We start from the raw sequence: 24,299 nt of genomic DNA, 5'->3' as shown, positions 1-24,299 counted from the left end.
ATTAAAGGGAACCTATTCAATGGAATGGAAGTATTTATTTTTGGGTTGATCTGCAACCCCCCCCCCCCCCCCCATATCATTTAAATGCTGAGGCTGGGGTTTTATAATCTGATTATTTTTATATTGATGGCCATCCCCTGTAAAGACTTGCACCCCTTTATATGGCATTGCTAGTGGACCCCTATACTATAACCTGCACAATCTTACGCTAGTTCTTCTGTACCTGGAGAATAATGGAACTTGAGAATATCGTAGCGAATACGGTTTTGCTGAAAGCTAGAGAAGGTAAGTGATCACTTTTTTTATGTGTATGATGATGATATTCCTCTTTGGGAGAGGGATATCCTTTCTTTTTTAACCACTATATTCTTAGATACATTGTTACATTGACCTGGCCAACTGAAGGCCCATAGGCTGTATGTGGCCCACCGCGATCCTCAGAATTCTCAAGAGCTTCACTGATCTCTTTGGGTGGCATCATAACTTTATTATAAAGCTGGCCCTTGAACATATAGTTTAACCAGTAATAGGCCTACTAAGTGGCTGGAGAGCAGTGATTTAGGCCAGATCGTGTTTGGCCATTTAACAATCTGCTATAGTGATGTTACAGAAAGAAAATGTAATTTAAAAGGACGTTATTTTTTTTTATTCGCATAATTGGTCGTGTTATCAACACAGTCACTTACCTGGCGCAGTATTTCTGCAGTTTGACCACTTTTCCGGCCAAACCGTATAATTTGGACAATGACCAGTTTGTGCATCAAAATACATTTTGCCGGGACATGGTTTGGTGGCCAATTTCGCATTAAAGCATAATTTTCTTATTTGGTGCATAAACTTTTATTCTTATTAGACCTTTTCTAGGATTATATTTAGGGTTTAACCCTGGGAGGGGCTATTATTACCATGTATTTTAAAGTGCTAATGTATGCCTCGCCGCATCTCATCATGGTGAGCTTCAGTGATCAAAGCATGGGAGTAGGGGAGTAGGGAAAGCAGCTGGCAGGGCGTTTTAAACAATTGGCTCCTCTTGAGAGGGCTGCAGTGAACCAAAATACCTGTGTGCCATTACCCTAAGCACAAAATCACATTTGGCATATGATCAGCTTCCCTCCGCCTGCGTTTTGTAGGCAGTCTGAGAGAGCAACATCATTTGCAGCTCCGTGTAGCAGCACAGCTTCAGCCTGAGTGCAGCTACAGGCAGCAAAAATGCTCTGCTTCTGTGTTTTTTAACCCAATCTCTGCTCCATGTAGCTGTACTCAGGCTGAAACTGTGCCCATCAGTGCATCTAACTGAAGCTGTGGAAGAAAGCAGACCCACTTCTTTCTGCCTGTCTACAAAATGCAGGCATAGAGAAGCAGACCATACGACAGGTGTGACTTTGGCCTAAGTTTTGAGCCAAATAGATTTTAAAGTGTCGGGCAACTGAATCAACAAGTTTTCGTTCACAGACGACGCACATTTGTTGACTGCACTTAAGTGTGAATGCGGCATCTGCTGTGGGTTGTGTGGCATTCGCCTTTGCTCAAAAATAAGGACTGTGTGGCTCCTTAATTTTAATTTGATTTCAGCCATTTTAAAACTGCACACAGGTATGGGATCCCTTATCTGGAAACCCGTTATCCAGAAAGTTCCGAATTACTCAAAGGCCAGTTCCCATAGACTCCATTATAAGCAAATAATACTAATTTTAAAAATGATTTCCTTTTTCTCTGTAATAATAAAACAGTACCTGTACTTGATCCCAACTAAGATATAATTACCCCTTATTGGGGGCAGAACAGCCCTATTGGGTTTATTTAATGGTTAAATGATTCCCTTTTCTCTGTAATAATAAAACGGTACCTGTACTTGATCCCAACTAAGATATAATTACCCCTTATTGGGGGCAGAACAGCCCTATTGGGTTTATTTAATGGTTAAATGATTCCCCTTTTTTCTGTAATAATAAAACAGTACCTGTACTTGATCCCAACTAAGATATAATTACCCCTTATTGGGGCAGAACAGCCCTATTGGGTTTATTTCATGGTTAAATGATTCCCTTTTCTCTGTAATAATAAAACAGTACCTGTACTTGATCCCAACTAAGATATAATTCCCCCTTATTGGGGGGCAGAACAGCCCTATTGGGTTTATTTAATGGTTAAATGATTCCCTTTTCTCTGTAATAATAAAACAGTACCTGTACTTGATCCCAACTAAAATATAATTAATCCTTACTGGAGGCAAAACAATCCTATTAGGTTTATTCCATATTTAACTGAATTTTAGCAGACTTAAGTTATGGAGACCCAAATTATGGAAAGATCCCTTATCCGGAAAACCCCAGGTCCCAAGCATTCTGGATAAAAGGTCCCATACCTGTACAACTTTTTCTCTGCCACAACAAATTTATTTTTTGTGGCCTTGCAGTGAGGGGCTCAGCTATTTACAACTTAGATGGAAACTTTTTAGGCCTGGAACATTAATTTGGGTGTCAATTGGAGTTCTTTATAGGATATCGCCCATTTAATAAGTGGAGGTGCAGATTTCTGAGATTAGTTGAGCGATGGTTAGCTGCCTTCTCCTCAGGTATCCTTTGACATTTCCACAATTGCCTGTGAATAGATGCCGAACAACCATCACACAGTACTCAGTATTCTATTGTTTACATCTGTGTAGCAGTGTTACAGCACAGTGACTTCTAGAGACGTGAAGTCAAAGAAATCACTATGTAATGCTCCGGGCAAGCTTAGGCGTAACTCTGTGTATAAAACTTGCCAATGTATAAATATATTGGAAATACACCAAATGACCTGCAGCGACTCCCTTTCTGCTTACAAAACAGTTTCACATTTAAGGGGAAAAAAGTGTCTCTTGTTTTGGGCTGCTTCTGTGTTGAGGATGTGATGCATTGCTTAAGTGCTTTCACTCTGGATCTTTTTGAAAGGCCAGAACAATCTTAATTTAAAGAATAACATAACCTGTATTTTAAAAACTGTATATATTTTATATATTGTAAGTAATATACCCACTATTGTAAAATATAAGGATATTAAAAGCCACCAAGGAGTTTCATGACCATATTAAAGCTTTTATACAGGCCTGGAACTCCGAGGTGACTTTTAATATCCTCATATTTTACCGCAAGGGAAACATTTTGTATTGTTATACACAAATTTCAGTTAGTCACATGACAGAAATTCCATGACGTTAATACATTGCAAAAAATAAATCATAAGCACTTCTTAGTGATGTTATTTATGCCATGGGAGCACTTGAAACCTTACCCGATTTTTAAAATGAGGAAATCAGACTTTTCCTCAGAGTTCCATGATCTGTATAAAAAGTACAGGTCCTTGGTGACTTATATGCTAGGGGGGAGATAAGTTATTGTCGGGGCTTATTACTTCTTAAAAAACAAGCTACATCATAATGCTTTAGTTTCAGACAAGCCAATACTTTTGGCGGGAAACTCCTGCCTGCCATCATATTGCAGCTAATAGTGGCTGAATTTACCTGTAACTTGGCAGCTTTCTCTTGAAATTTTATTTGGCATTTACTGTTGTTGCACTTTCTTTAAAATGAGAAATGAATTGTTCTGACTAAACTTTTTTGCAAACATATCCAGTCAGAGTGCTGCTCCCTTCTGTGGAAAGAGAATGCTCACTTCTGTGGAAATGGGCCTCATTGATCCTGTGGTATATTAGTTGGTGGTTATTCAATGGGGGTCTCTAATTGTATGTGATGCATGAAATTATATCTCAGTTTCTGTTGTGACAGTGAATTGTATTCCCATAACATATTGTTAACACCTTGCCTAAAGGTCCCCATACACGAGGGGCAGAACCGAGGGGCCTGGCCGACCGATATCTGGTCTGAAATTGGCCAGATATCGATCGGCCAGGTTAGAAAATCCAGTCGGATCGGGGACCGCATCTGGTCATTGATGCGGTTCCCAAACCGACTGCCCCATGGCCGCAAATGTAATTCGATCGTTTGGCCCCAGGGCCAAACGATCAGATTATTTTTTTTTTAAGCTACTTGCTACCCGATATCGCCCACCCGTAGGTGGGGATATCGGGTGAAGATCCGCTTGCTTGGCGACATCACCAAGCGAGCGGATCTTATAGTGTATGGGGACCTTTAGAACCACATTGTACAGATTTATGAAAGGTTTATTTTGTTCTCAACTTGCCTTCATGGAGGCACGACATATACAGGGCATCAATGTTGGAAGTGATATCACTAAACACATTTATAAGGTTATAATACACAAGACATACATTTTTATCTTAATAAATGATGCTTTATAAACGGTGCTTAGAAATGCCATCAGTTTTAATTAGTGTTTGTCACATGACTCACTGTATTATAATAAACTACCCCCTGTTGGTTCTCACCATCGGGGCCGGGATTCAGAAGGGGATTCCCGGGGCAGAGATTAAAGTCACTGGGGGGTGCCTAACATTTTGGACTTAGCATTTCCTTCTCATTAAAGCCATTCATTTGGCAATTGCAAACTTTTGACACACACATAAACATAGCTGAATTGCCAAGATCCAACTTTCTGATTGGTCGGATTACTGTGCATAATTGTGAGCCAGTTCATTTTGGCTAAGTAGATGACAACATACTACCAGGGAAGTCAGTAGGCTGGCCAGTTGTAGATTTTGGTGATCAGTGAGGGTGCGATTGTACCACAATTTGGTTGCCCATTATATTGCATTACCCCATGCATATATGGGTGGATCTGTTCACTTTCTGCAGAGGGAACTCCCATCCTTCTTAACTAGGGCTGACTTGCAGGCCAAAGGTTAGCCGTTGAATATGGATTCTGTCCCGGGCTGCAGAAGAGGGATGTCATGACGTACATAGGGTTAAAGGGCAATCTATGTGGAAGCTTAAAGAATTAATTCCGCTGTCATATTTTAATCAAAACTATTCTGCCCTTAATCTTCTGTAACGAGGGAGGTTTAATCTCTTGTATAAACACTTGCTGTTACTCGCATGTTCGTTTTTTTATTTCCTGCTTTCTGTAACCCAAGAGCAGCTCCCATTTACATTCTTCATTCATCTTATTTTGGAGCTGTTATATTTGGAATGTTGTTTAATGGGTAAGCTTATTGTAAATCATGTTTTAGTTTAGTGTTGTTTGCCGCTTAAAGAGATACCGACACCTGAAATGAAACATATTTTTAAAGTGAATACTTTTGAAAATATTAATGCACATAAAAATGTACCTATAGGTCCTGTTGATCATTTTTCAGTGACAGGTTTGCTTTTGTAAGTAATTGTTACTTGAAGTTCCTAAACCTGACTGTTTTACCAGCCTGACTGTCCCTTCTCAGCCTGACAGTTATAGCTTCTAATGCTAACGGACTCCTGCTGCACAAATATGGCCGCCCACACATAGAGGAACAGATAGGTAATGTAAAAGCATAGGGCAAATACATTTAAGGCAAAATTATAAAGCTCATGCAAATACAATGTTATGATATATTTAAAAACAGTTTAATTTATGGTGTCAGTATCACTTTAAATATGTCATAACATTCTCTGCATACTATCTATAATTTTGTGTTTAACTATTTGCCCAATGCTATTACACTACCTATCTGATTCCCCATGTTGCTCTATGAGGGGGCTGCAATATTTGCATTTAGCATTACAAGCTGTAACTGACAGTCTAAAGGCCCCCATACACGTCGAGATCCGCTCGCTTGGCGAGATCGCCAAGCGAGCGGATCTTCACCCGATATCCCCACCTACGGGTGGGCGACATCGGGGAGCGTGTAGGTAAAAAGAAAAATAATTTGATCAAATTATATTGCCGTCAATGGGGCAAGTCGGCTCGTTGATGCGGCCCCCGATCCGACTGAATTTTCTAACCTGGCTGATCGATATCTGGCAGGCCCCTCGTTTCTGCCCCTACACGGGCCGATAAGCTGCCGAATCAGTCCAAGGGATTAACTCTTTACTAGCCTTTCCTTCTCCTTTAATGAATGTTTTATTGATTTTTAAGTAGACTTATGGCATGGAGATCCGAATTACGGAAAGACCCCTTATCCAGAATATCCTTGGTCCCGAGCATTCTGGATAACGGGTCCTATACCTGCTACTTGTCCCGGCTACTAAAACAGACAATGCTGGTTATTTACTGATAATTGTCTCTATGTGTTTTTAGCAGAGGCAATTCTCAGTATTGTCTATGACAGGGGAGTTTCTGATGTTTAGTAGCCGTGACAAGTAGCTGCTACTAAGTAGCCCCTAAGGAACATGTAAGTCGCCGGCGGGATGGCAGACGCGGCGGTGCGATTTCGCGCAAATCGCCGAAAAAGACTCGCAAGTCTTTTTCGGCGATTTCCCAAAATCGCCCCGCCGCGTCTGCCATCCCACCGGCGACTTACATTGTCGCCGATGGGATGGCAGGGGATGGCAACTCGGGGAGATTAGTCGCCCGCGAACAGGGAGTTTTGCCGCGGGCGACTAATCTCCCCGTGTGCCAGAGCCCTAAAAAGGAGGGGCCTAATGAATCTGCTTTCTGTTTGCCATGATCACTAAAAGGACGCAATATAAGGTTTAGGCAGTGCAAATTGTTAAACTTCAGTCAGTTATAAATTGTTTAGAGCTTAACTGGGGCTTTAAACAAGGAGCCTATACGGTGCCGTCCCATTATGGCACTGGCTCCCAATCTGTGGGGCTAGCTAAGAGCAGTGTAAGAGTTGGGGTGCTTATGTGGGGCTGTGGAGGGTGCTTTGGCTATTAAAGATTTAAAAAAATGCCCAATTTGCCATTGGCCCAGTAGGGTAATGTGAGGTAGCCATTGAAGGGCTGGAAGAATGGGATGTTATGAGTAGCATTCCGGAGAGGCGGATGCAGGGAAAGGGTTTAAAAAAGGGAAAGCAGCTAATAGGATGTTGCAATAAGGGGTGTAGAATGATAAGGAAATCAACAAAAAAGCAGTATGTGCGTCACTAGAAGTCACCGTTCATTCCGCAAGCTGATGATAGAAATTCCTCTAATTTTAATTAAAAACTCCTGGTTTATATTGCTTTCTGGCCAAATTTGTGAGATATATGTGTCTATATGTACACTTGACAGTCTTTTGCAGGATCAGTCTTTAGTCATGGGTTCCTAGTTTAAATTAATACTTTGATTTATAAAAGAAACCGTAGAACCTCATGTTACTTAGTATATATTTAGTATATAGTTTCGTTTTTTTATTACCCCTCCTTTTCTGTAAAGTAGGCCAGTCCCAGACAGTGTACTTTTAACATAGCTTTTAAAAGCAGTAGAAGCTGAGAAATGTTGTATACATATATTCACATAGATGCTGCCCTCAGCATGCAACCAGACTGCAGATGGTGAACATGGCATTGAGCATTTCCTCACTACAGTAGAACCCCCATTTTAACTTTTTTCAGGGGACCATGGAAAAAAGATGTAAAGTCAGGGAAATGTGTTAAGGACACATAAATGTCAACGATTTAAAGGAAATAAGTACAGGAATAACTTTTTATTTGCAACACAGTTCCTTTACTTGAATTATTTCACAGGTTTTAGCAGAAGTACTGAAACAACTTTTTACAGTACTGTAAAACATTTTGCATTTAATGCATGTGTTTGCTAAAAGTTTGAATATCGCTATAAATTAATAAGATGTGGAAAAGAATACTGTACAGCACTGTATTGTTCCATCTAAAACAAAAATCCACACCTTGTACAGCCGTTTCCCATACTTGTGCAACTCTTGCGGTATTTTGTACGCTCCCGGATAGGCACACATGCGCAGTATGAAATATGAGGCGATAGTGGTGACGCTGACCTTCCTAAGATGGCACCTGCGATCGCAAGACAGTGTAAAATGCGGGAAATTCATATGTAAAATCCGGGAATAGAGCCCATAGGAATGCATTAAAATTGGTGGGACCCCCAAAAAATGGTGTAAAAAGCGGGAAAACGTAAAATCCGGGGACATAAATTCGGGGTTCTACTGTATTTGTAGTCTCCGGGGAAACCCTTGGCTTCCTAGGTCAGCTCTGCCCTAGGGCAACATCTTTGATGTTTGGTACTTCACACCTTTATGAGGAAAACAAGAACTTGATGATTGTGGCCTTTAAAACTAAAAATTAATTGGGTCATATATAGTTTATGTATGTTAGTGTATAGATAGGTCAGTGTGGGTCTGTATGTGAGTGGATAGGTCAGTATGGGTCTGTATGTGAGTGGATAGATAGGTCAGTGTGGGTCTGTATGTGAGTGGATAGATAGGTCAGTGTGGGTCTGTATGTGAGTGGATAGGTCAGTATGGGTGTGTATGTGAGTGGATAGGTCAGTATGGGTCTGTATGTGAGTGTATAGATAGGTCAGTGTGGGTCTGTATGTGAGTGGATAGATAGGTCAGTATGGGTCTGTATGTGAGTGGATAGATAGGTCAGTGTGGGTCTGTATGTGAGTGGATAGATAGGTCAGTGTGGGTCTGTATGTGAGTGGATAGATAGGTCAGTGTGGGTCTGTATGTGAGTGGATAGATAGGTCAGTGTGGGTCTGTATGTGAGTGGATAGATGGGTCAGTGTGGGTCTGTATGTGAGTGGATAGATGGGTCAGTGTGGGTCTGTATGTGAGTGGATAGATGGGTCAGTGTGGGTCTGTATGTGAGTGGATAGATAGGTCAGTGTGGGTCTGTATGTGAGTGGATAGATAGGTCAGTGTGGGTCTGTATGTGAGTGGATGGATAGGTCAGTATGGGGGGGGGGGGCTCATTATGTCCAGGTGCCAGATTGGTATTCATGGAACACAATAAAATAGGATATTTAAGTTAAAACTAACTCCTCATACCACTCACTGGAGATCTGTTCACCTGCATTCCCATTGATATAAATGGGGGTACCATTGCAGGATTGGGCAGAGTGACAGTTTCAACGCTTTGGGTGCCGTCTGGTGATAATAAGGTGGGCCACAGAATTCCTACCCTAAGGAGATGCTAATAATATAGTTTGCTCCACGTCCATTCTCAGTGATATGAAAACAAAATTCTTTCTGAAGGCGGTTTCCTTGACCTTGCACCCAAAGTACAGCAGCTTTGTTTTATTTATATATTCAGATATTTGCTCTGTAAGTTTGAGACAAATCTTCTTTATTGGGAGACAGAGAGCAGAGTTAGTTGCTCTTAATTACTCCTCTTTCTTTTTGTTTTGTTTTTTTTTTCAGGTACTGTTTGAACTCCATTGATTTAAAAGTATTAATGGCTCGTTACACAGTGTAACACGCCAAGCACTAACACATTATTTGCTTAAACTGGCCAACTTTGGACTTTGTTATATTGGAATTGTGCATTATTTACTAACCCACTATTTTGATTTATACGATGAAGATGAAGCAAAACAGCGGCACCTACCCCCATGCCTACTATTTCTTTGGAATTCACTTCTGAAGGCGGCAATATACCTGCTCTCTGTGTGGTGCCATTTCGTCCTACGTGACGTCCTACTGGCACTCCTGGCGCGTTTCCAGCTCCATATCAAGAGCTCTGAGCATGTTCCAGAGGGAATGTTTATGTTATGATAACACAGCCTGACTTTCCACCCTCTGTTAAATTTGATTTTTATTATATAATATTTACCTTTTGATAGGCAATTAAATACAATGAAATGCCCCGCCTGACAGGCTTGCCACAGAGAGTGACAGCATTTTGGCCGCCTGCCTGATTTCCCATTGAAATCAAGGCTGCTGGTAGTGCTGTGCTGTTGCGCAAAGGGAGGCAGTGATAAGCGACTGGCAGCAGATAAGCGTGACCATGCTTTCTCATGTTTGGGGCAACTTTTTATTTCAGTGGTTATTTTTAAAGGTGTATCCAATGGCCTCTATAAAAAAAATTATTGCATAAAACAGCTGATATGTAAAACACTGCTTCATACAGATCAATTAGCACTGGATTAAGACAAATGTGCCATGCAGAATGCCTATGGGTAAAATGCAGAATGCCTATGGGTAAAATGCAGAATGCCTATGGGTAAAATGCAGAATGCCTATGGGTAAAATGCAGAATGCCTACGGGTAAAATGCAGAATGCCTACGGGTAAAATGCAGAATGCCTACGGGTAAAATGCAGAATGCCTACGGGTAAAATGCAGAATGCCTACGGGTAAAATGCAGAATGCCTACGGGTAAAATTCACACTGTAGTGTAGTCCCACCTGCCCTTGGCTCTTGGAGCCCCATTGGGTTTTAACCTATTGAAACTCAACACCGTGCACTCTGTTATAGAATACTCCATCCTGTGGCTCTACACAAGTCTAAAGTATGATAGAGACAGGCGTATTCTAAAATATGCTAAGACATTTCCCACAATGCCTTGCATGCCCTGTGATTTTCCATTGAAGAAGAAGTGTGACAGAAATGTGCAAGGCATTGTGGGAATTGTAGTTTTGGTTAGAGGAGAGCTGATTTCTGATATACTCAGACACTGCCTCCAACTGCAGCTCTTATTAGGTATCCATTATATGTTAATGATTGCTGACTTTTCCCCCTTTCAATGTGCTGCCTTCTGTGATACTTGTTGTGTTTGTCTAAAAAAAGTTTAGAAATGTTTTAAGGAGTAAAATATAGATAATATAGGTAATAAAATATAAGAAATGTGGATTGGGTTGCAGCTCATATCCCTGTCTGAAAATCTGACCTGCAACCCTGAGGGTATATGCATTTTTTGCAGGTACCCAATCAGATGCAGGACTCTAGCATGCAATACGACTGATTAGAAAAAATAGTGTGTGGTTTTTGACAAAAATTGAAATAAAACAAAAAACTATTTTTCTCTTTCTAATTTCTAGGTGGAGGCGGAAAACGGAAAGGGAGAAGCAAAAAATGGAAAGAAATCCTGAAGTTTCCCCATATCAGCCAGTGTGAGGACTTGCGCAAGCAGCTCGGTGAGTCCCACTGCATTATGTATGTATGTATATCTTTATTTATAAAGTGTTGCTTATGTATGCAGCGCTGTACAGTAGAACAGATTAATACAAACGGGGTTAATAAGGGAAGGGTCTGTGAGGCCTCTGGGACATTTTAAAAGTGTTCTTGTCATTTTCTATAAATATGAGTTCCTAGAAGTTATCACAACCTGCCGGGAGGGCTGCCATATCACGTGGCACACCTTTGTGTCAGGCCTTTATGTTTGTCATCAGATGGCCAGCCTTTATTTGCAGGGCAAGTGTAGGCGTGGGCTTTGCAGCTGGGTTTATTTTAAGTATTTATTGCTGCTGTGTACATTTTCACTTACAACATCCCCTATGCAATAATGATAAGTCTCACCTTTATAATCCCTGCTGGGCATGTATAGATGACTAGTCTGTGTCCTCAGATGGACTGGCCGCTGTTCTATATAGAGAGGCTGAAGGGATGGCTAACTGGGACATAAAGCAGACCACTAAAGCTGGACATACATGGCAATATCTGCTCAAGGTTGGCAGACAAGCAGATGTTTTGGGCCACATATGCACTAGGCCATATTAATTTGATCCGATTGTTTGGTCCCCCCAGCCAGCAATTGTATCATAATGGAAACCTTTGCGGACTTCGTGAAGCACCATACAATGGGCAATGCTGACTCAGACTGGAGGGGCCAAGTATCGTAGTGCCTTACTCTATGCAACATTCTAGCTTCAGATCCTTCTTTGATTACAGTGACATCTAGTGGGTCCAAGTTTGCCTACTATTCACCAGTCCAGTTCCTTTGCTAAGCACATTACCACAGTTTTGTTTAGGTTTAGTAGAGGCCTGGTAAGTATATAGCACAGACATTTTGAATAATTGATTACACTTTAAACATTGATCCCCAACCAGTGACTTGTGAGCAATATGTTGCTCACCTCCCTTTGATGTTGCTCCCAGTGGCTCATCCAACACTGGATCACTTGGAACATTCAAGGGCACTAGAAGCAATGTCCCACCTAGACACTTATGTGCTCTCCAAGTCTAGGAAAGTGATCCCCAACCAATGGGTTGTGAGCAACATGTTTAATACCTTTGCTGTTGCTCCCAGTGGCCCATTTTTGCATTTCTGCCTTGGAGACAAGTTTTGGAAGCACATAGACACAGTTTTACTCCAAGCAGAGCCTCCTGCAGGCCAGCAGTCCATATGGGGCTACCAAATAGCCAATCACAGTCCTTATCTGGCATCCCCAATGAACTTTTTTCATGCTTGTGTGGCTCACCAACACTTTCTACATCTGAGTGTGGCTCACAAGTAGAAAAGGTTGGGGTTCCCTGCTTTTAAGAGTACAAAATGCCCTTGCAAGAAGAAGCATGATGGGGTATAAAGGTTCAGTGATTGCCCATAGCAGCCAGTAAGGTAAAAATATTTATTTGTCTCTTGTTTGAAATTAAACATCTGTTTGCTATGCGTTACTAAGCCTCTCGAGCAAATGTAAACATTTAAAAACAGGGTGGTTGGCATTGGGTGCAAGGGCATATTCTTCTTGTGTACTATAAATGGGAATAATGGAACTATGGAAGCAGCTGAACCACAAGAAACCCCCTGAATGTAATACTGTGACACAATATACAGTGCACTGTACATGTATCTGACAAATGGGCCTATCCCAGAAATGTTGTGGATTTTGTGTGACACCACCACTTTCAGGTGTTTTCCCTGTGGTTTAGCTGCTTCCCAAGTGGCAGAGTCCCTCATTCGGCATTGCTATTGGAGGGTATCTGTCACCTCTGGGCACCCCTTTGCCTACTTATTTTTTTTCCCCCTTATTTGCTCCAGTGTTACCTGTTCACAGCAGCCAATCAGCTGATAATGTTTGATGGTCTGCAGTTTAAAACCAAACATCTTGGTGTGAGTTTATAACTCTTCACTAAACGGCACCTGTTAAATTGCCCTTTTCACTTGATAATTGCCTTACATTAGGCCTACGGCAAATGGAGCGTTTTGGCCACCACCGTCGGCAAACAGTGGCAGTCAAGCAGCTCTGTCCATCTGCCTCCATTGTTGTTATTAAATGGAAAGTGTCCTGCCTGAGGCACACACTATGGCATTGAGCCCTACTGCTATTGGCTTTAAATAAAGTGCCTGTGTGGGTTTTCTCCCACACCCCAAAATGTACTGGTTAACTGGCTTCTGACTAAATTGACCTTAGTGTGTGTGAATGTGATAGGGACGTTAGATTGTAAGCTACTCAGGGGCAGGGACTGATGTGAATGATGAATAATCTCTGTAAATCGCTGCGGAAGTGTGTCGGCGCTATATAAATAATAGGAAATAAAAGTAAATAAAACATTTTCTTAGAGGCTGCCACGTGCAAAAGAGGAACATCCTATGGTTCGTTTTTTTGCTGTTTGATTAATTCTATTCTTTTTCTGTTTTCAACCATTAGAAAGGGACTATACGAGCTTGTGTGAGAAGCAGCCAATCGGCCGCCGCCTTTTTCGCCAGTTCTGTGATACCAGGGAGCATTTTCTTCGGTGCATTAATTTCCTCGATGCAGTGGTAAGAATAGGGCTCCCGTGGGTGTATTTGCTGAATGGACATGTCAGAGCCACACACTGGGACCGATTATAACATCTCTCTGTCTCTCTCAGGCAGATTATGAAGTTTCTCCAGATGAGAAGAGAAAGGAGACAGGAGACGAGATTATCTCCAGGTTTTTCAACCCAGAGGTTAGTTTTTATTTTTTGATGTAGGATGAATCTGTCCCTTCTGATCCTCTTCATGCCTTTTTGTCTACACACAACCTGCAGGAGGATGCGCAAGTGAAGCTGATCCTGCCCAACTGCGCATTCTCCTTTACCCTCCATATTGGAGGAGACACATAGAGGCTCAGAAGGGACAGAAGATGGAACCCGCTACTCTGCATTTTTATATAAGATTCACAAACAGGGGCACGTTTCTGTACAGGTATGGGACATGTTATCCAGAATACTTATAAGGGATCTTTTTGTAATTTGGATCTCCATTCTTAAGTGCTAAAAATCATTAAAATATTGATTGAACATAAAGGGCTTGTTTTGCCTCCAATAAGGATTCATTATATCTTAGTTGGGATCAAGTACAGGTACTGTTTTATTATTACAGAGAAAAGGGAATCATTTAACCATTAAATAAACCCAATAGGGCTGTTCTGCCCCCAATAAGGGGTAATTATATCTTAGTTGGGATCAAGTACAGGTACTGTTTTATTATTACAGAGAAAAGGGAATCATTTAACCATTAAATAAACCCAATAGGGCTGTTCTGCCCCAATAAGGGGTAATTATATCTTAGTTGGGATCAAGTACAGGTACTGTTTTATTATTACAGAGAAAAGGGAATCATTTAACCATTAAATAAACCCAATAGGGCTGTTCTGCCCCCAATAAGGGGTAATTATATCTTAGTTGGGATCAAGTACAGGTACTGTTTTATTATTACAGAGAAAAGGGAATCATTTAACCATTAAATAAACCCAATAGGACTGTTCTGCCCCCAATAAGGGGTAATTATATCTTAGTTGGGATCAAGTACAGGTACTGTTTTTATTATTACAGAGAAAAGGGAATCATTTAACCATTAAATAAACCCAATAGGGCTGTTCTGCCCCAATAAGGGGTAATTATATCTTAGTTGGGATCAAGTACAGGTACTGTTTTATTACAGGGAAAAGGGGAATCCTTTTTAAAAATTAGAATTATCTGTTTATAATGGAGTGTTCATTTTCTTTTAACAACATAAAACTAGGGTCATTGGTGCCAAGCCAATCCACTGACCCAATGTAAAACAATATGGCAGCTGCAAACACCATAACAGGACCTTCCACTGTAGTAAATAAAGGATATTATATAGCCTTTGTTATTGGGGAATATGGGCATCAGAATGTTTGTTTCCCCTCTTAAGGACAACATTTGTTTAACTAGGTTTTTTTCATCTACTTTTAGGACTTTGCAAATCAGATGATGTTTTAGGTCACATTCATATAAAAAATATAGAACATTTTAAAGGGTTGACAAACTTTTGAGAACCACTGTAACTATTCCTTACCTGTCTTTCCTTTCAGTCATCGGACTACATGCCAGAGATTCCAGATGCCTACATGGAGGAATGCAGTGAGAATCTTGGAAAAAATCCCAGCAAGGAGATATTCACTAAGTGCATTAGGTAAGCAAATCCACAGCTTACAGATGTCCATTTGTTATCAGAATTACAACTTGTTATTGATGGTTCAACATCCATCAAGTGGCTGAAATTGCTTGATCTGCCACACCTAGAGAGCACTGTTTATAGATGATTCCATTTGTTTACTTTACCTATCAATCAATGGACACTGGCTATTCTGCACAAAAAGCCTCATTTATTATTGGCTATTTTTATCAAAAGACAATTAACCTACCTCTGTGCAGAAGGAAATTTTAATGAGGAAGCCCTGTGTATATATATGTGTGTATATATGTATATATATGTATATCTTTATTTATAAAGCGCTACTTATGTACGCAGCGCAGTACAGTATACAGAATATATGTGTATATATATTTATAACACACACACGTATATCCTGTCTGACAGTTTTTGATCTCTGTATTGTCCCTTTCTTGAAGTGACCCATTCACCTAGCTTAGTGGAGAAGCAATCTCATCAATGCCATGCAAGCCCCTTACATGTCTGTGTCAGTCACGGAAGGTCTCTGCTTTGCTTTTCTCTGCTCTAAGAAACATCTGGCAGCATGGTACATAGGCATTCGCTGATGCTCCCAATAGGCCAAGTGTGTGTTTCATAGTGACGGGACCTCTATGAGACGTACAATCAGTATATGTTCTATTCAGTAAGAATGAATATCCCCCATTGTCTTGCATTATAAGCTTGGTGTATGACTTGCTTCAGAAGCCACAGGAACTCTCATCTTTTATTGGGTTGGGAGCACTATATATATTAACAGACTTGTCTCTCTTTGAGAGACAAAGGGATTCTTTTATTGCGCTGAAGAAGACCCCCTGGTGAGTGAATTTAGATCAGTGACGTTATGAAAAACAAGCAGAGCCACAATGTTCCCTACAATATAAAAAAGCAATTATTTTACAAATCTGGGGACTGTGTTAAACTGATAACAATGATACTGAGCAGACTAGGGGCCATAAAAAAAATCCCATGGAGGGCCACTTCCAGTCCATGAACCCCGAGTTTGTTCATTTACACAAGTGCTATTCAGATAGTTTCTGAATTGTTTTCTGTGCTTTTTTTTCCCCAGCCAACTCCATGAGTTCCTTAGTGGGTCTCCGTTCCGAGAGTTCCAGGACAGTATGTACTTCGACCGTTTCTTGCAGTGGAAAAGTCTTGAAAGGTAACCTAGCAATGAGAGGAGCTTGGTTCTTGTTGCAAAGGGATGTATATCAGGAATTTTTTAAATCAATCTGCACCAAAAATATGTACGTGTATTATTTAAATCAGAAGAATGGCTATATCATAATAATGAGTGGGGTGTTTTACTCTTTCAGGCAGCTGGTTACAAAAGACACTTTCCGGCAGTACAGGGTACTAGGCAAAGGTGGATTTGGCGAGGTAAGTTAGTCTTATAATAATCACTAATTCACATACAAATCACTGCCTCCAAGTCATTGGCAATAATCGACCTGTATTTCCTGATTCACATTTCAACATCCCAGCTCTTTCTATTGCTCTATATAACCTCCCTATAACTCCTACTATGATATATATCTATATAACACCTCCCCATAATGCCTCCTGTTGCTCCATTCTTTCCCTTCCTATTGGTCCATTTAATCCATACTGATAACGTCTCCTGTTGTCCCATATAAATCTTCTTTAAATCTTACTTTATTTAACCCCTCCCTATAACTTCTCTTTTTCTCAATAGAACTCCTCCCTTACCTACCCTTATTACTCTATATAAAGCATTTATAAAACCACCTATGTTTCTATATAACTTCTCCTATAGATCATTTATCCCCTCTCCATAACTTCTGTTGCTCTAGATAACCCCTCTGTTTAACTCCTCTAATGTTCCAAATAGCCTTTCCCTAGCACCTTCCACATAGCCCCCCCCCCCCCAACAGCACCCTGTATTGCCCCGTATAACCTAGTTCTGATCTCTCTTGAATTGAAGGTCTGTGCATGCCAGGTCCGAGCCACAGGGAAAATGTATGCTTGTAAAAAACTAGAGAAGAAGAGGATCAAGAAGAGGAAGGGGGAATCAATGGCTCTGAATGAGAAGCAGATCCTGGAGAAAGTTAACAGCAGATTTGTGGTACTTAACTTCTAATAAATAATTTTGGGGGACTTTTGGGGGGGGGGGGGCTTGTATAAATATGTTGCTGAAAAACACCTGAGGGTTTAAATATGTAGAGCGGGGCTGGAGAAGTGGGAAACCTGCAGGACACCTCAGTTGGCCAATAACCTTCTTTTTGGAACAGGTTAGTCTGGCCTACGCCTATGAAACGAAAGACGCCCTGTGTCTGGTGCTCACAATCATGAACGGTGGTGACCTCAAGTTCCATATCTACAATATGGGCAATCCTGGCTTCGAGGAGGAACGCGTGGTCTTTTATGCTGCTGAGATCTGCTGTGGCCTGGAACATTTACACCAGGAGGGAATTGTTTACAGGTTAGGAGGAATCTTCCAGAGGATAACATGATGCAAAATTCCAAATACAGACATTTTTTATACAGACCTAGCATTTTAGGACATAAAGTAATTAGTTCTGTTCCAGTCATTATTTGGATATAAATGCCCCAGTAATAGTACTAAACTTGATACTTGAGGACCTCAATCTCTGTCTCTATTACTTCCTTGAGAATCACTGGTAATCATGTATCATTTCTGATCAAAAAGGGGAAATCTGAATAAATCATTTTAGTTTTGTTCGAAAGGACATATTATTCACCCTGATCGGTAGAGCCTGGAACAACTAGGGGGCAGTAGAGAGACAAGTGGAAAGGAAAGGAAACTGAACCAGCACTAGAACTACTGACTCTTCCTTTTTTCTCTTTTTAGGGATTTAAAACCAGAAAATATCCTTTTGGATGATGACGGTTAGTATTTTTCACTAGTGTTAAGCCACTAATGGGGGAATGAAGTAAAAGAGATCCATATGTCTGTGTAACAATGTACCTACTTAATGAATGTAATGGACAATGATGCACTGCAACCTGAGACATTTGTTGTGCTGCCAACCAATAAATTAGAAAAAGAAGAAAGACATAGGTCCAGTAAAACACAGCAACTAATCAAGATTTGATGGATGCAGCTAGACCCTGGCAGTTTTAAGTCTGTTAATTCAAGCATATGGTTCTTTGTATCCCTGGTCTAGATAGTTAGAATAATTAATGACATTGTCATTGTTAATTAAGTGTTATGTATTGGGGGTTTTTGTAAGCAAGTCTTTTATTTTGCCTTCAAAATGATTGTTCCTAATAATAAATAATGTACTTAAAGGGCCAAATACTCCTTGTACTGTAAAACAGGCAGCCTTGCACAGGCTGGTTTCATATGGGTTTTGAATGATCAGCCTATGGGCTTAGATACCTTATGAGTGGCCATACACGGCAACTCTTGGACAAAGAAAAAGGAGGATTGTTCTGAAACTTTGGTCAGTAATGGTGTCATTCTTTACAGTCTTGAGCACCCTGGAGTTCAGAAACACTTGCACACTTGCTTATATAACTTCTTTTCTTCCAGGTCACATCAGGATCTCAGACCTTGGCTTGGCCATCAAGATACCAGAAGGGGAGAGTATCCGGGGAAGAGTAGGCACAGTGGGTTATATGGGTGAGCTCATTTAAAGATTTTTGCACTTTTCTATCCTTATATTTTTAATGTATACCTCTTCTTGTGGTTATGTATGAACTATAATAATATAAAGGCTGATATATAGATGATTATATAGATCATGGAACTATGCGGTTGCTTCTAATACCCTGCCCTTTATCATATGGTAGCTGTTGTAATATTAAAATACTATGTTTTCCTCTAGTGCTGTAGTTTGCACAGAAAGCTACAAGTCCCATAATGCAATGCAGTACCTTGCTTGTGTCAGGGCAACAGTGGCAGTTGCACAGGTTATAGCAAAGTTGTTGTTTTCAGGGACAATCTAATTGGTCAGCATGCCCCTATGGCAGACACTGGCACAGATCACTTGGGATTGAGTAGTCATTACCTGTCACTGCCTAACGTGTCGTAGTCCTAAGGATTTTATTGTGTGTGTTGAGGGGGGGCTTTCAGATATAATGCAGCATTGGTTTATATTTTTTTTTTTGGTTATAATATTTGACATATGTGTTCTCTTCCATTAGCCCCAGAAGTTATAAAAAATGAACGCTACACTTTTAGCCCAGACTGGTGGGGTCTGGGTTGTCTGATTTATGAGATGATCGAGGGCCAGTCTCCCTTTCGGGCACGGAAAGAACGGGTGAAACGGGAGGAGGTTGAGAAGAGAGTCCAGGAGGATGAAGAGTCCTATTCTGCAAAGTTTACAGAGGATGCTAAATCTATTTGTAAAGTGGTAAGATGTGTACTCCTGTATTAAATCTGGGTGTCATGCAGATTATAATGGGTTAAACAGGGTTACTGCTGCTTGGTACTTGATACAGAAGGTTTTTGTAAAAAGGTTCTGTGTTTCTGTGAATTGCCCATTGTTGGGGTTATGAATGGTGGAAGCATTAGAGTGTGATATTGGCCATTTGCTACTGCATTTTTACAATGGAAGAAATTGCTATAGACAAAACACCCCAAACCAAATTGAACGTTTCACCCTGACACCTGTATGAGGAGGTTAGCTTGCAATGGTTTATGTTAGTTTAATAGCTGGCACAAAGTTCTGTGAAAGGGATTCTGTGACCATGTAACGGCACAAGGCTGCAGGCTGAGTTATACAGGGAACTCTGAGTATCACTCATGTATTATAAGGGATAATGTACCCCCTACTGTAAATGATAAGGATATTAGCAGTCACTGAGGGGTTCTGTGCCCCCCATATAAAGGCACAAGGCTGCAGGCTGAGTTATACAGGGAACTCTGAGTATCACTCATGTATTATAAGGGATAATGTACCCCCTACTGTAAATGATAAGGATATTAGCAGTCACTGAGGGGTTCTGTGCCCATATAAAGGCACAAGGCTGCAGGCTGAGTTATACAGGGAACTCTGAGTATCACTCATGTATTATAAGGGATAATGTACCCCCTACTGTAAATGATTAGGATATTAGAAGTCACTGAGGGGTTCTGTGCCCATATAAAGGCACAAGGCTGCAGGCTGAGTTATACAGGGAACTCTGAGTATCACTCATGTATTATAAGGGATAATGTACCCCCTACTGTAAATGATAAGGATATTAGCAGTCACTGAGGGGTTCTGTGACCATATAAAGGCACAAGGCTGCAGGCTGAGTTATACAGGGAACTCTGAGTATCACTCATGTATTATAAGGGATAATGTACCCCCTACTGTAAATGATAAGGATATTAGCAGTCACTGAGGGGTTCTGTGCCCATATAAAGGCACAAGGCTGCAGGCGGAGTTATACAGGGAACTCTGAGTATCACTCATGTATTATAAGGGATAATGTACCCCCTACTGTAAATGATTAGGATATTAGAAGTCACTGAGGGGTTCTGTGACCATATAAAGGCACCATGCTGCAGGCTGAGTTATACAGGGAACTCTGAGTATCATTCGTGTATTATAAGGGATAATGTACCCCCTACTGTAAATGATAAGGATATTAGCAGTCACTGAGGGGTTCTGTGCCCATATAAAGGCACAAGGCTGCAGGCGGAGTTATACAGGGAACTCTGAGTATCACTCATGTATTATAAGGGATAATGTACCCCCTACTGTAAATGATTAGGATATTAGAAGTCACTGAGGGGTTCTGTGACCATATAAAGGCACCATGCTGCAGGCTGTTATACAGGTCAGGGAACTGCTGTCCGTTAAACAGGAATTACGTATGCCACAGAAAATATCTCTTGCTCTTTGACCTTGTAATATATTTAGTTCAATACGTAACGGAAAGTATAGCGTCTATCGTTAATCCTCCTCCTTGTTGTTTTCTTGTTTGCAGCTGTTGACCAAAGACCCGAAGCAGAGGTTGGGCTGTAAGGAACATGGTGCTGGGGAGGTGAAACAGCACCCCTTTCTCAGGAACATTCACTTCAAAAGGCTGGAGGCAGGAATAATGAAGCCGCCCTTTGTTCCAGATGTAAGGACCGCACAAGAGTAGATTTTCTTTCCTTTGTATTTGTTTAAAAACACTCATTTAACTGTGGACTAAATAAGCCTATAGTTATTGCTTACTGTACACAATGTCCATGTGTACCCTGTTATGGGAGATGGGGTGCTGTAGATGAAGAGACCACAAGCCAGGGCAGAGGAACCTTATAAATGTGCTGGTATCTGTGGTAGCAAATGTTTTATATAGGTACCATTTTGTTTTTTAACGGGGTTAAAAAATGCTAAAGCATATTCTTGAGAGATCTGCAAAAATGTATCTGTGTCTGCATCTTGTCCCAGACAAACATACTTCTACCCCTACTTCCCTGTGGTAGATGTAGCATTAACTTCCCTGGCCAGTTCATCCCACACAAAGGGGGAAAGATCTGTTGTGTTTTGTCAGGGTATTACTGGGTCATTGTGTTACAATCCCCTCATAAATAGCCTGGTGTCCCAAGGGATAGATTAATAGAGAGTATTACAGACATTATAAATCATTCCCATTAGTCTCTTCACCTCTTGTATCGGTTATTGATTGCTTTATATGTTACTCTGTATGTCCAATGTATGACACCCACTTATTGTACAGCGCTGCGGAATATGTTGGCGCTTTATAAATAAATGTTGATAATAATAATAGTCCCTGCCCCCAGTGGATCTTACAATCTAAGGCCCCTATCACCTTCACACACAAAACACCATAGGGTCAGTTTTATCAGAAGCCCATTATTAGCCTGACTGTATATTAATGGAGTAAGGAAAGAATCTGGAGTACCCAAAAGAAAACCATGCACGGGGAGAACTAACAGACTCCTAGTAGTAATTCAGGCAGACAGGCTTATTTACTCCTGATAAAACTGACCCTGGTGTGTTGCGTGAATACAGTTGGGACATTAGATTGTAAGCGCCACTGGGCAGGGACTGTTGTGACCGAGGAACAACATGATTGTGTGTTATGCTTTAGTCTAAAAAAAAAAAAAAAAAGTTAATTTGAGGATGGCTAGAGAGCTAAACCAAAGCATGGCCTACATAACCTATAGTAGTGTGCTTGGGAAGAGTAACCGCAGTCTACGCAGTAGTCTCACTCTGTCTTCTTTCCGCAGCCCCGCGCTGTCTACTGTAAGGATGTCCTGGATATTGAGCAGTTTTCTACTGTCAAAGGAGTTAATTTGGACCAAACCGATAATGACTTTTATGTCAAGTTTGCAACTGGCTGTGTGCCCATCCCCTGGCAGAATGAGGTGAGTGGGAATTCATGGGTGAAGTTGTTTATATAAGTAAGGAGTCAGACTTTGATAATGACAAAGTCTGAGCATTTTCATTCATATTTATCCAAAGCTAATATGCTAAATGTGCCGGTGCCTGCTGAAGGGAGCAGGCCCAGACTGGCAATCTGTGGGTTCTGACAAATGCCAGCTGCTATGGGGCTTTCGTGACTGTGTTACTGATATGCCAGGGCCTGTTTAGATTCTCAGGCCAGACCTGAAAGGGAGCAATATACTCCGTAAATTAATGGCTTGGCTGCTTTCCATCCCACAGATGATCGAGACAGAGTGTTATAAGGACCTCAACATCTTTGGACCAAATGGGACTCGCTCCCCTGATCTAGATTGGAGACAGCTCCCAGAACCGCCCAAGCGTAGTTTGCTGCAGAGGCTTTTTCGAAGACATGTAAGTTATGCCCCTTTGTATTCATTCTGATAAAGGGATATTGCTCCCTTACTATGTGTACACTAGTGCTTTGTTTCTTTATTGGAAGTCAGGAGTGTATGTGTAACAGCAGCTGAAAATCTAAGCACATCAGTCTGGTAAAAATGTGATTTGTTGTCCTTGCTTTTTCAGGTTACATTGATTTGTTATGTAGGTTTATGTAGCTCTTGTGATGGGAGGTCAGATATTGCTTTAAGTAATTTGAGAGCACTTTCCTTAGATATCCAATGCAGGTGATGTAACCGACTACTAAAAAGGGTGCTTGGACAGCTTGTTAGATAGGCTTAGTAGCCCTGATATGGTAAGCTTTGGAAATAGTTCTACATGGATTCAGGAATTCTGCTTCCAAATGCAGTATGCCTGTACCCAACTCTGCCCTGTAGTGCTTAAAAACAGGTCTCCCCTCACCCTCTTGTGATGTCAGAGATGGATAGAGGGACCTCACAGAGGGGATGGGATCTTGCAGTGATCACCGGAGGAAGCCGGCACATACAGTGATGTCACCAGAGGAATAAGGTGCTACACTATGTGAGGCTGTGGGCCCAGACCCGCCCATCCTGCTGAATAACACACTGCTATTTGGAAGTACTGATATTTAAAAAGGAACAATTTTAATTTCAAAGAAGACTTGCAAAGAGAATCATGGGAAGGGTTAGAAGCCTCAGTCAACACCCAATCCAGTTGCCAGTTTAGCTCCATGGTGGGAAAGGAAAAAGAAATCATTTCCTGAGATAAAATAACTACTCAATCCCTAAATCCCCTGGAACATGAGGCATTTTGTCTGCCACTGTTTTCTATCTGAGGTCTATGTATGCCACGAGCCTACTTATTACCTTCCGTTTTAGACTCGCTGACTCCAATCTAACCTCTGTTTCTCCTCCTCATTGCTCTAGAACGCTGACATAGCCATCACTGCGAATGACTCCGCCATCTCCAATGCCAACACCACAAACCACCACTTCCAAGAACAGACACCTACAGCTAATGCTTCCCTCTCATCTTGATGGAAAATGATGGGAACTTTAAGGACTGATGACGGTGACGTCAGTCATTCGTTTTTTGTTTTTTTTAAATCCCAGAATCCTTTGCTGCCCTCTCCCTTGTTTTCTCAGGTTTAACCTTGAACTCTACGTGAGTAAAAACAGGCTTTTTACAGAATATATATATAAATACATATATATGTATACACGCATATTTGGGCTATTAACGTCCAAGGACACACGGAAATCCTCATTCCTGCTCAAGGGAATCGCAGAAAATATCCAACTTGATTTGACAACTCAAGGAAGATCAGTCCTGCGAATGCTAAGCTAATGGAAATATACCAGTCGTGTTTTTTTTATGTTTATTTTTTTATCACTTGGTAAGGCATCATGTTTAAACAACAATCGGGTTAAAA

General features: G+C 41.0%; 1 protein-coding gene across 1 annotated transcript; it reads left to right on the top strand.

Moving 5' to 3' along the window:
* On the top strand, window positions 1–24,299 carry grk5 (G protein-coupled receptor kinase 5). The gene is made up of 16 exons (NM_001017316.2): window positions 1–285; window positions 10,816–10,911; window positions 13,363–13,475; window positions 13,568–13,645; window positions 15,019–15,119; window positions 16,207–16,299; window positions 16,454–16,517; window positions 17,083–17,223; window positions 17,390–17,580; window positions 17,971–18,008; window positions 18,655–18,744; window positions 19,269–19,477; window positions 21,042–21,179; window positions 22,294–22,431; window positions 22,730–22,861; window positions 23,794–24,299. Exons 1-16 carry the CDS (start codon window positions 234–236, stop codon window positions 23,902–23,904), a joined length of 1,785 nt encoding a protein of 594 aa, NP_001017316.1. The 5' UTR covers window positions 1–233; the 3' UTR covers window positions 23,905–24,299.

The sequence above is a fragment of the Xenopus tropicalis genome, chromosome 3, assembly GCF_000004195.4.
Source record: "Xenopus tropicalis strain Nigerian chromosome 3, UCB_Xtro_10.0, whole genome shotgun sequence".
Classification (NCBI taxonomy): domain Eukaryota; kingdom Metazoa; phylum Chordata; class Amphibia; order Anura; family Pipidae; genus Xenopus; species Xenopus tropicalis.
Note: the sequence above shows the minus strand (reverse complement) of the source record. Positions and strands in the feature narration are given on the sequence as shown.